Source organism: Mya arenaria, chromosome 13 (genome assembly GCF_026914265.1).
Source record: "Mya arenaria isolate MELC-2E11 chromosome 13, ASM2691426v1".
NCBI classification, from domain to species: domain Eukaryota; kingdom Metazoa; phylum Mollusca; class Bivalvia; order Myida; family Myidae; genus Mya; species Mya arenaria.
In genome coordinates, this window is record NC_069134.1 from 22381987 (window position 1) to 22394391 (window position 12405).

Below are 12405 nucleotides of genomic sequence, written 5' to 3' on the forward strand. Positions count from 1 at the left end.
AGACGTTGCGAAAGCACGGACTGATGGACTTTATGATTCAATTTATGAAGATAACTCTGTAGCTAAATGGCGGCAGTACAATTTCCTGTCACGAGATACCTTACTTAACCATCTGAATACGCAATTGAAATTCCGTCCGAGGCCCAAGTTGCACCGCCCAAGAACTTTCTCGGACGCCTTTGATGTCCAGTTTGATGGCAAGAGCGCGAAAATAATACTTTCAGAGTCAGAGTTGACTGAAAGATCTGTAAAAGACCGCATCGTTCAAGATGACCTTCCAAGTATTACAATAACAGAAGCAAGGGATGACGACCATTCTGAAAACTCATTTGACAGCGTAACAGGTGTCTCGGTGATCGAACGGGCAGCAACTGAATCAAAAAATGCAAAAGACTCTAAACCAGCACATGCTCCTCTTCACCAATAAGACAGCGGTTATGAAGAATCACTTGAAGATACTGGCGCTGAATTTGCTGAACTTGTTACACTTCCAGTTAAGCGGGAACAGGAAGTTAAACACACTGTCAGAGAAAGAATTGATTGTGGAACTATTGCAGGCAATTGTGAACATGATGAGATTTTGTCTGACTCTGATGATGAAATCGTTGAAGGTCAGTTTGTTAATTTCAAAGATGGACTAATAACATGTAGAATCATGAGCCCGGGTCTTCAGCGAGAGATCGAAGAACAGCGATCACTTATTGACTTGGAGGAATTGGAATATCTTATTGTGGTGGATGGACGAATGATATTCAAGCCCCATGCAAAGTATTTGGATATAGACCATGACGAATCATATTGCATTGACACGCTATTCCATGAACTGTATTGAAGTGAAATATCACGTAAACGCCTAATTTGCATGTACCCTAGACAACTTTTTTAAATTGTCAGTTTTAAAACTCAAATAAATTTGAATATGTATACCGAAAATCAACTCTAACGTCATAATGCAAGTGGCACGCAGTTTATTTTGCAAATATAATTATTTTTTGAGCATCTTCATCGAATAATATTTACTTATATTTCATTCTTTTTTGCTCTAACTGTTAAACATTTTCCGCCATTGTATACTTGAAGTATCCGTTTATCTGATTTTTTTTTCGTTCTGCCAGTACACCAGGCCCCAATTTCTCGAAACTTCTTAAGCTTAACAAGCTTAAGTCGCTTATTTTAATTAAAAACATACTAAAATGGATTTTGATAAATGAGAAATATCTTCTTGTCATTATTATTTAGAATATTCCTACATAATTTCTAAAAACTCTTTAAAATGTACATAATACGCATTTTATAGAGCAACAAAAATAGTGAGATTAGCTTAATCCTGTTATAAGAGACTTTAGAAGTTTCGAGAAATTGGGGCCTGAACAGTTTGAATAAAAAACGGCATCAAACGTCAATTGAATAACTGTACTAATAAACGTATCTATTCCTTCTATTAAAGAATTAACAAGAATAAATAACAATAAATTCTACTACTTATTATATAAGTAAATGTCAGGTCAATGAAACTTTCCGCAAAATATCTTTAGACCAATAGTTTTTGATATGGATGTTCAATTATTCTTAAAAACCTTTCCGTTTACACATTTTTGAAGCTATGTATTTCCAATTGTTGTAACATTGTTTGAAACGTGAATCTGTTCAAATCTCTTTTTTTCAATTAGCTTAATATATAACCACCGAGTAAATCAATTTCAAAACTCTGTCAAGTGTCCTAAATATTTTCATCTTTTGTCTGCTCCATGCTTTAAAAAGATTCATTTTTTTTAATTGTTTAAATTTAAATTTTATCATGTTATATGCGACGTCTGGTCTTGGAATGTTTTCTCTTTCGAGTTTACCAATTCTTTTATTTCCACAGTATGAAACGTAAGCAATATATTGGATAGTCATTACTAATAAATAATAAGTTTCGCTATTTTAATATCAGAAAAATGTAAGGTGACCAATTACAGAAAAAATGTTTTCAGTCCACTGAATTACCACTTTCTGGTCTGATTGGTTGCTGGTCCATGTAAGTTAATGTAGTTATAACATGTAAAACTTTCCTATCTTCCCTATCTAACATACACACTTATTACACATGTGCCAATTTCATTTTATTGCATTAATAAATGTATTTTAAAGATATGTTTTAACTCCTTGTTCTACATGAACACATTCTTTATTGGTCAAGACGATGCTGTTTCATATACATGTAAATGATATTTCATAATTAACTGTCATGTTCTTCAGTTATTCATCAATCGAAATAATTAATGACATGCTGAATTAGATATGCAGGTGTACGTGTTTCGGTCAATAGAAAAAGTGGTTTGGTATGATCTAACTGTCACTTCAAAAGTACAAGTGCTGATTGAGGAGGTTTTTGTGTGGGTTTCATTTAAGTGATATAGTGTTTTTTATAGTTGTAAAACAAAGATTCTAACCAGTTTAAACTGGTTTAGAGTGAGCGATGAACACATCGATCTTTTCTAGGAAACTGAAACCATCGGAAGTTTTAAAACCGATCAGATGCCTATTATTTTATTTGAAATACAATCACAAAGAATATATCCTTTTTCCTCTTCGGCTACTTCTGGTCAGGGTTTCCGGGGGGGGGGGGGGGGTTATAGTGTGCTTCGTCGTTGGTCAGGCGCTAGAACGGGTGGTTGTTAGACACGTGATCTCCGCTCAATGACTTAATAATTTAGAATTGATGAGTAGTGGTGAAACTTGGTGTGTAGGTTACTTACGTAAATACGTAGCTCGCGGTTGATTTGAGGTTATGGATAGGTCAGTCGGTTTTTACAAAAAATAAAACGAAAAAAACAACAACAATTTGAGAAAGAAATAATTATTGTGATACAATTTGGTATATCCTTAGTTAGGAATAACAGTTTATGAATTGAAACTTGATAATAAAATCAAGCTCATGTAAAAACATACCTTTTGGTTGCATTTAAGAATGGCTAAGTTAAGGCCAATGCTGTTGTTACTAAAAATAGGAAATGGTTTCCAATCAATAACTTCCTGAATCATTTCTTATCACATGCTATACCTCTTACCGGTTTAAGATATCCATCGCGTATTTTTTCTGCATTACACATGTGTAAAACAACATTGCTCTATTTCTATTGGGCACATAAAAGATCACTCCGCATGTAATAAATTGTATCCAAATTTGTTGGCAATAATAATTGCTTAATTGGCAATATTTTAGCAAGTATTACGTTTATTTCTCATGTTGTATTTATGATGAAGTTTTAATTGAATACAGTAGTACATTTTCCACCTAAACCTTAAAGGCCTATAGTTTAAGCCTTCTTTGAGTGAACCCCCACCCCAACCCGTGTATAGTACACAACTTCTGTGCATTGATCTCAATCTATATCAGTGTTTTCTGCTGTCTACCAGATCTAAGATCTGAGTGTCTTCCAAAGGCTCGCTAACAAACATATCTTCTGAACTCGTTGAATAAAATTGTGTAGTATATGACGACACGTGACATATCCTATATATTAATAGTACGAGGCTTGAGAGTTTGAGTAAGTGGAATTTAGAATACTATTTTGTCTCTTTGATTGATAATTTGTCTGATTTTTAAAAAGAGATGCTTTTAAAAAAAAAAGTCTGTCCAAGGGGTGCGTTGGTGAATAACATCACGCCGAAAAAGCTTGATTCTTAAAGATTTGTTTGATTACGATTCTGTAAAAAAACTGAACTATTCTGGTACGTTGGTATACTAGTTTAATGTTAATATATAGCATAGGATGTTTTGCGATTGGGACAACCTGCGTAGAGCAATTTTTCACTTGACACGGCATGCTTATATATATATATATAAATCCAGTGCAATTCGGCCGTAATTCTACTCTGCTGACGTCATGTCATTGCGCGTTTTTAAAGTGACGTCATAAAACAAAATTTATTTTGATATCATTTGTTTTTCTAGAGATTCAAACCAGATATGAGTATAATTCAAGGGTTATTACTATTTTATTTGATCTGGATGTGAAATTGGCTCTTGCGTGTGTTTTCGATTTTGATTTCCCTCAGCTAGCCTCGTGACATCCGAATCTGAAAAATCCAATCGAGTCGAGAACAATTAACCTCCCGGATCAAACGCAGCAGTTCTAAAATTATAACGTTATTTTATTTTCCTGTATATTAAACAAACCTGTAATTCCCTGAATTTGAACAAGTTTGTCATCTTTTCATAGCGTATGCACATCATGGTAGAGTCGCAATTAATATGTTAATTTTTTTGTACATACATTTTTTTGCGGATTCGGAACACGCATGCGGAGAGCGCATACGTAGTCTGAGTGTGTGCAAACGTGCATGCGTGGGTGTTCGAGTGCGTGAGTGAGTGCACGTTAATGGTTGTATGAATTAATAGATAACAGCAAATAGTTGAAGATGTATTTATTTTCTTATTCAGAAATTTCAGCCTGAATCGAGATTATTTTTTAAGGGGATACAATCGTAATTTTCATGAGAGTCATCGAAATAAAATGCTTTCAAAAATATTTAAAAGGTCTACAATTTTTTCACATGACGCTCATGACGGTAATGTGACAAATCGACATACCGACACCGGTATTTACACCTGTCAGAATAGGCTTCCGGATATCCTTTGCATATATAAGGCAGGGAACCAGGGCAAGGGACATTACTCCAGCTGTATTGCAAAATGTCAACAACAGCCACATTGACACAGACAGAGGTAAAACATATTTCATTTATACATTTTAAAACACATTATTTGTTTGTTTGTTTCATTTAGATATAGGACTATTCATTATTATGATGAGTTGTCATATGCTGTATGCCATTCGATTATAAATATGTAACTCGGATAATGATGCAGTACGGTAAAATACCGTAAATATCAAAGTGCCGACAGCACGGATGTACAGTGAATGCGGAAATTATGTAACTGCTTTATTGCTTACAGTTGTAATTGGAAATAAGCTCCAGTGACTATTTTTTGTTTTGTCCTGTAATCATGAGTAGTTTTCTAAAAAAATACCACTTATTGTTTTAACTAGTCCAATTGAACCACTTCATAGTCTTTCAGTCTTTTGACGTTTATTTGTTTTGGTGACTCTAAGCATCCATATATACTGGTTGACGGTACATTTCTGATCAGGACACAAATCCCGAACACCAGCTAAAAGACACGTCTTTTTGCCGTGATAGATTATTCGATGATCTAGATCAATTCAGAGACTTGCCTTGGTCACACTTGCAAAGTTGCAAAGTTTCATCATTCTTGTTTTGTTAAGTATTTTTCTAAAAAAATGCCATTCAATGTGTATACGCTTAAAGATTTAAATGTAGCACATGGGGGAATGACCTCAGAGGGCGCACACGCATCTTTAGGTTTTGCAGTTATGTTGAGCTACATTCAAGATATTTGTAAATAGAAATCACGCTTTACATTTGAATTGCATGTTTTGAAAACCATAGGAAACAATAAAAAAGACAAATGTATCGAGTCACGTAGACCAACAAAATATGCTCTATGAAAATAAATTTTGTATTCATTGACGCACCCACAACAACACAATCCTGTTTCATGTAACACAGAGTAAGCTAATATTTCAGGCTTTCCCTCCATTGAAGAATGACCTCATTCTTCGTGCTGCAAGAGGACAGCCAACTGAACGTGTGCCTGTGTGGTTGATGCGGCAGGCTGGCAGGTACCTCCCAGGTAAAGGTCTTTAGTTGTTGGAATCATTTTAGCTCTGTGGATATGACTTATTTCACTGTCAATGTAGTACTTTTAGATTGATATTAAATAGAAAAGATCTTTAATGAATTTATGTTTTTGCTGCATGAATTGTTTTAATTAGGTTTAACTACCTGTCTTTTTGTTTCCATGTGGTTAACAGATTGCAAATTTGCCAGCTTTATTAAACTATTACCAATAGATGGCATGCACATTGCTCTCCAAAGAAACTAAGGCATTGCAAATTATGATGTGGTAAGATATTGACTGCACTGGCTTTATGTACCATACATTGTGTCATATTATTTCAATTGTGACCTTGACCTTTGAGGTAGGGATATGGGTCATGTATGTGAAATGTGTCATTTCGTGACAATCGTCTGCGCCACATTAATTCAAAATCCACCTTGCATGACAAAGTAACAGCATAGACATGACCTAGGTAATCTTAGAAATCATTTATTTATAAATTGTGAATATATTTCTATTTAATTTATGTTTATTTCAGAGTATGGTGAATTTAAACTGAAGCATAATGTTGGCTTCTTTGACATGGTGAAAACTCCCAGTATGGCCTGCGAAATAACTCTACAGGTAAAATAGTTAACAGTTAAATGATACCTTTGTCACTTTGTTTGATTAGGCTTCTTAATATGTATCAATATACCTTACCATTTCAAATTTGTTTTAAGTATCTTATATAAATATAAGGCCATCTTTTAAAGCATAATTGCCTTCCTACGAACCCAAAGTAGACAGTTGTGGATTGGTCAGTTGTTGTCTTATAGAATGGCAAAGCTTTTTGTAAATATATCATTGAAGATCCTGTTATATGTACGTGTATTGCAACTGTTTTCATTTTGTTACAGCCTTTAAGAAGATTCAACCTAGATGCAGCAATTATATTTTCTGACATCCTAGTTATTCCACAAGTTCTAGGCATGGGAGTTGATGTTGTTGAGGGAAAGGTGTGTAGAAAGTTATACATATTTTTCAAGTTTCATCATAAATATTGTCTATTGTTTGTGAAAAACCATGTCAATTGATTCAACCCAGGAAGACATACATTCATCTTACATAGTTATATTCCACTAAATATGTATAACAGTATTACTTATAAAACTTTTTTTTCATTGAAAATAATCCCCCTTTTTGGAAAAATGTCACAGTCAACTTGCTTATGAAAACTTTTGTCTTCACAGTAACCCAAGAACCTTTAACCTAGGACAATTTAACTTAAGTGGTAGGTTGTGAAGACCCCTCTTGTTTTTGAGTTCAGTAGGTCAAGGTCACTTACAATTTTCTTATGAAAACTAATAAATAATTGTGAACAGCATGACCTAGGACCATGAAACTTAATTTGTACATACATGTGTGAGTTGTTCTGTACTAGTTTGACCCCTATTTAAGACAGGGTGTTGTTTGCTGAATGGTCAAAGTCAACAGTTTCATAAAAACTTGGACAGCAGATCAAAGTCTGATTTTTTTTCTTTCTTTTTCATACATTTTGAAAAACTTTTAATTATGCCCCCCTTCGAAGAAGAGGGGTATATTGCTTTGCACATGTCAGTCGGTAGGTTGGTCGTTCTGTCGGTCGGTCCCTCGGTAGACCAAAGCTTGTCCGAGTGATAACTCAACAATTCCTGGACGTATGGTCATCTAACTTGACATGAAGGTTGGGCCTGACCAGTAGATGACCCCTATTGATTTTAGGGCTCATCGGGTCAAAGGTCATGGTCACAGTGACCTTTTTAAATAATTTTAAACCTTGTCCTAGTGATAACTCAACAATGCCTAGACCTATAGTCATCAAACTTGATATGGAAGTTGGGCCTAACCAGTAGATGACCCCTATTGTTTTTGGGGGTCATCGGGCCAAAGGTCAAGGTCACAGTGACCTTAAATGGTAAAAGGTTGTCCGAGTGATAACTTAACAATGCCTGCACCCATGGCCCTCATACTTGACATGGAGGTTGGGCCTGACCAGTAGATGACCCCTATTGTTTTTGGGGGTCATCGGGCAAAAGGTCAAGGTCACAGTGACCTTGAATGGTAAAAGGTTTTCCGTGTGATAACTCGACAATGCCTGCACCCATGGCTCTCAAACTTGACTTGATGTTGCTTCTAATCTGTAGATGACCCCTTATGATTTCAGGGGTCATTGGGTCAAAGGTCAAGGTCACAGTGACCTTGAACGAAAAAATCTTGTCTGTGTGATAACTTGTCAATGCCTGCGTCCACTGCCCTCAAACTTGACATTTAGATTTTTTGTGACCAGCTGATGACTCCTATGAATTTTGAGGTCAAACGTCATGGTCATAACACACTCTTTCCTCAAACTTTGAATGGTCATAATCTTAAAACTGCCTCAACGGCATCCAATGTCAGTGACAAATCAGCTGTCATTTCGGTCCATGCATATTTCATTCAATTGTCCATATAATCCTGAATACATGGCGCTCAGGGGGGCATAATGTTTGACAAACATCTCTTGTTATTACGGTACTGCATTTCTTCTTTAAACACATTGATTCAATTATTCACATGTTTCTTATGCACAGTGCTATGAAGGAATAATGCTTGACAAACATCTCTTGTAATGATTAACTTTTCACTGACATATTTGTTTGCACTAACCATGTAATGTGTATTAATTCTTTTTTCTCAAAAAGGGTGTAATATTTGACTTCCTGCTGCAAACTCCCGATGACCTTGACAAGCTTCACCAGGACGCCGATGTTGTGCGCGATCTCAGTTACGTGATGGATGCAATCACCATGACGCGGCATGCACTCAATGGGCAGTGTCCACTCTTTGGATTCTCAGGGGCACCGGTAGGAATATTTACATGTATGAATGATGATTGATAATTTGTATATAAATTAACAGTTTTATAGTCCATATAGCTTATTTGGGTAATTTTGATTGATATTGATTGTCTTGTAATATTTTTTTGTATGAAAATAATGCATCTGTCAGTGTCTTGTCAGATATTTCGTTGAATTTATATAACAACGACATTGGTAAATAATATATAAAATCACACAAACATGTATTTTTGTTGATGTTATTTTTTCTCTTTAAAACATTTCGTATATATAGTAATTTATAAAGAGTATGTCTTGTTTTTTAAAAATGATATTGATGTCAATATTTATAAAAAAGAAAAAGCTCAATGTTTTTCTATTTCACACATTCGATAGATTATTATGATTATTATTTGACTTGGGTAAACAGGTGAACAAAGCTTTCCTTAGATCAGTTTGGTTAATAATTTGGATACATTGTTAAAATATTTGAAACCTACACTCTAGTGGACGTTGATGAAGTTCATGATAGATGGTGGATCCCACTCTCCGCTGCCAAAGGCCCGTAAGTGGCTGGTTACCTACCCAGACGCCAGTCGGAAACTCCTACAGTTGCTATGTGAGAAAGTGGTCGACTATCTTGTGGCACAGGTCAAGGCAGGGGCACAGGTAGGCTTGTCATTGATATTGTGTAGTTTTGTCCAAATTTAGCATTACTACCTAGTTGTAAAATAGTAACAAGCTCTGCAATGTAAAATTCAGAGTTTGAACAAGCAATGTTAATATTTGACCAGTGCAAGGCTTGTGGGTAAGTACTGGTATGAAGGGGAAAGAGTCCACATAAAAATTGTGATGAAAATAGACGTATAACAGAAAATTGCTATCTGTAACTGTTAAAGTTAACTCAAGCTCTCTGCATTGTTCTCATATCATATCCATTGGTATTGACCAGTGAATTTGTTATTCACATGTGTAGGTTTGTCAATTCACATTAAATTGATATGACATTTATGTTTATTGATTAATATGATACGAGACCTCGAGTAGGGAAATATAAATGGTACTGGCATGCACAAATTTGAGTGGATTTACACCAGTATTTCATTTAGACATTAAACGATTGTTCACATAGAAAACCTGTTTTTATTTCCCTTCTGGTATATTTCAGATTCTGCAAGTATTTGAATCGTGTGCTGGTGAGCTGGGACCAGACCATTTTGCAGAATTCTCACTGCCTTATCTCAAGGACATAGCTTATAGGACAAAGGAAAAGCTTTGCGAAACTGGATTTGAACCTGTGCCTATGGTAATAGATGATTTTCTACTCTGTACTTTCAACTTCCTATCAGAATATATATAATAATCCGAACAATTCCAAATCTGTAGCCTGTCTGCCTTCAAAATAAAAGTCTGGCCCCAGTTTCACCATTTAACCACATATCAATCCGTTTCTGCTTTAAATCTTAAATGTTTTTACTGTTTCAAGCAAATCCCAAGATTTACCGGTATATTGATATAAATTTTGGGCAGATATTTTAAAGAAAATCTGAGAGCAAGATATGTATTCGAGTAGTTACCAGTACACAAAATTTAATCAGTGGTATTAAATTGTTTTATGCATAATTGAAGACCTTTTTTTTAGATTTTTTTTCTTAATTAGAAATAAGAATTAAAGGTTGACAGAAACAATTTCTAATTACGTTCACAACTATCACATGTAGCAAGGGCCAACTAAAGGGAAGAATCCTGAGTAATGTCCCTTGGTTGTCCTTTAAAACCCGAAGCCAGTTGTTTATAAAACTTGGTCAAGTTGTCCACAAGTTATTTTATGTAAGTTTACACTTTTAAATGATTTAATTGGTTAATGGTCATTATTAGAAAAAAAAATATTGACCAAATAATGAACTTCAGCCACTTTTCACCAAACCAAAGAATTACCCAGTTGAACAATTTGCTGCAGATTTATATTGGTAATGAGACTAATGACATCTTTATTCAGTTATCTTGTTTTGATCAAGAGCATTTAAGCATTTTAAAGTATACATACAATTACAGTTCAACTGGGCCTGAATGTAATGATCAGACCTTTCATGTAATATAATCAATCAAAAATTTCTAAAACTTGAATGAATCACATTTCTGTCTTCCAGGTTGTGTTCGCAAAGGATGCCCACTTTGCTATAGATGATCTTTCAAACAGCGGTTATGACGTTGTCTCCCTTGATTGGACTATAAACCCAACACATGCAAGGTATTGCACAAAATTACATCACACAAAATTACACTTATTATTATTAAGCATTGTGAATAAAGCAACTTTTATGATCACAATACCAATTGAAATATCAGATTTTGACTAAAAACTTATATTGTGGCTTCACTGCACCTTCTATAGAATGATACTTTCTGTCCAAGAACCTCTTTTAAATCAAAATTAAATTGCTGAATGATGCATTTTGAAACAATTGTTCGTGTATCTCCAGGCGAATAGCAGGAAAACATGTGACCTTGCAAGGAAATCTGAACCCGTGTCTTCTGTATGCTAAGGAGGTATTGTCATTTGTAAATGAAACATTCTATGAGATGGAAAATTACTTTTTGATGACGTGTGAAAGAAACAAAACGTTTTTCAGTTTTTTGATTCTTTAACAACTGTTTTAAATTTCTTTTGTCAGAATAAATATAGAATAACAGTTCATGACGCACAGTTAGTAATGTATGACTCTTGTTAGACTCCTCAAATTTTTTTCTACAACATTTAATGCTATAAAAGTATATGCAATATAAATGCCAATCATGTGGGATATAGATTGTTATATGTGAATGAGTACACAAAGTAGATTCCAACAATGTCAATTTATGCCATTACAGGGTGAGCTTAAGTCTGCAGTGAAGACTATGTTGCAGAGGTTTGGAACGCAGCGTTACATTGCCAATCTCGGACATGGCGTTCATAAAGATGTTAACCCTGACAATGTAGAGACATTTGTCAACGCAGTTCATATGTTCTCTGAGGATATAAATGCCACATCCTAGCATCTGTGATATCTTTCATAATCAGCATTTTTAATAGGTGGTTGGCCCAGATTTTCAGTCAATTATAGACAATGGTTCTTTTATTCACAACCAGATTGGCTGAAAATTGGGCACAAACGAACTGTCTTTATTTAGAATTTATGAAGAGGTCTTCAGAAATAAAGAAATATTTGCTTGATTTATTTCTGGAGGTTCTAAATAAAGTCACGCATATCATAGAAGGCACTGTTGTAAATGGATGCATTTATAAAATTATATATTAATTTTCAGTTCACAATTTAAATACATATTCATGGGTCAATATTCAAGACACTTTTATGACCTATTTGGAGGTAGTTTTTAATGTGTGAATGACCCATATATGTTTGTGTATTACAATTTCTACAACTTTTACTGACTTGTTTTGGACCAAAATAAAAAATAAAAAATGAGAAAATTTCAGACCAATTATTTGTTTACACTTTTTGAAACTGAAATCGGTCTGGCTTGGTCAAACTCGGTCCAGACTGGCAAATTGCCGTTTTTTAGAAGCCCTGATTGTTATTATTTATTGAAATAACTTTTATTGTTAAATATGTTTTTGCACATCAATTCAAAATTTCTTTAATGAATGAAAATGACATCTGATTGTATAATCTTTTCGGTTATAATTTTTTTTTCTTTGATCTAATTCTATGTTTAGAATTATCATGAGACTGTTAATTTATAAACAATATGAAGAAGTGTTCATTTTTTTCATTCTTAAAGATTGCAATGTTCATGGACCAAACAATTGTTGACCTCCGCATGGTTATGCCACAACATGTGTTTACAGTCACAGTTACACTGCCTTTTTTGAAG

At 34.4% G+C, this 12405-nt stretch overlaps 1 protein-coding gene across 1 annotated transcript; it reads left to right on the top strand.

Moving 5' to 3' along the window:
• The first annotated feature begins 4654 nt into the window (after positions 1-4654).
• On the top strand, positions 4655-12006 carry LOC128213134 (uroporphyrinogen decarboxylase-like). Its single transcript, XM_052918669.1, has 10 exons — positions 4655-4714; positions 5599-5704; positions 6231-6316; positions 6592-6690; positions 8395-8556; positions 9037-9198; positions 9698-9835; positions 10680-10780; positions 11013-11079; positions 11401-12006. The coding sequence occupies exons 1-10, from the start codon at positions 4682-4684 to the stop codon at positions 11563-11565; spliced, it is 1119 nt and encodes a 372-aa protein (XP_052774629.1). The 5' UTR covers positions 4655-4681; the 3' UTR covers positions 11566-12006.
• Positions 12007-12405: the final 399 nt, after the last annotated feature.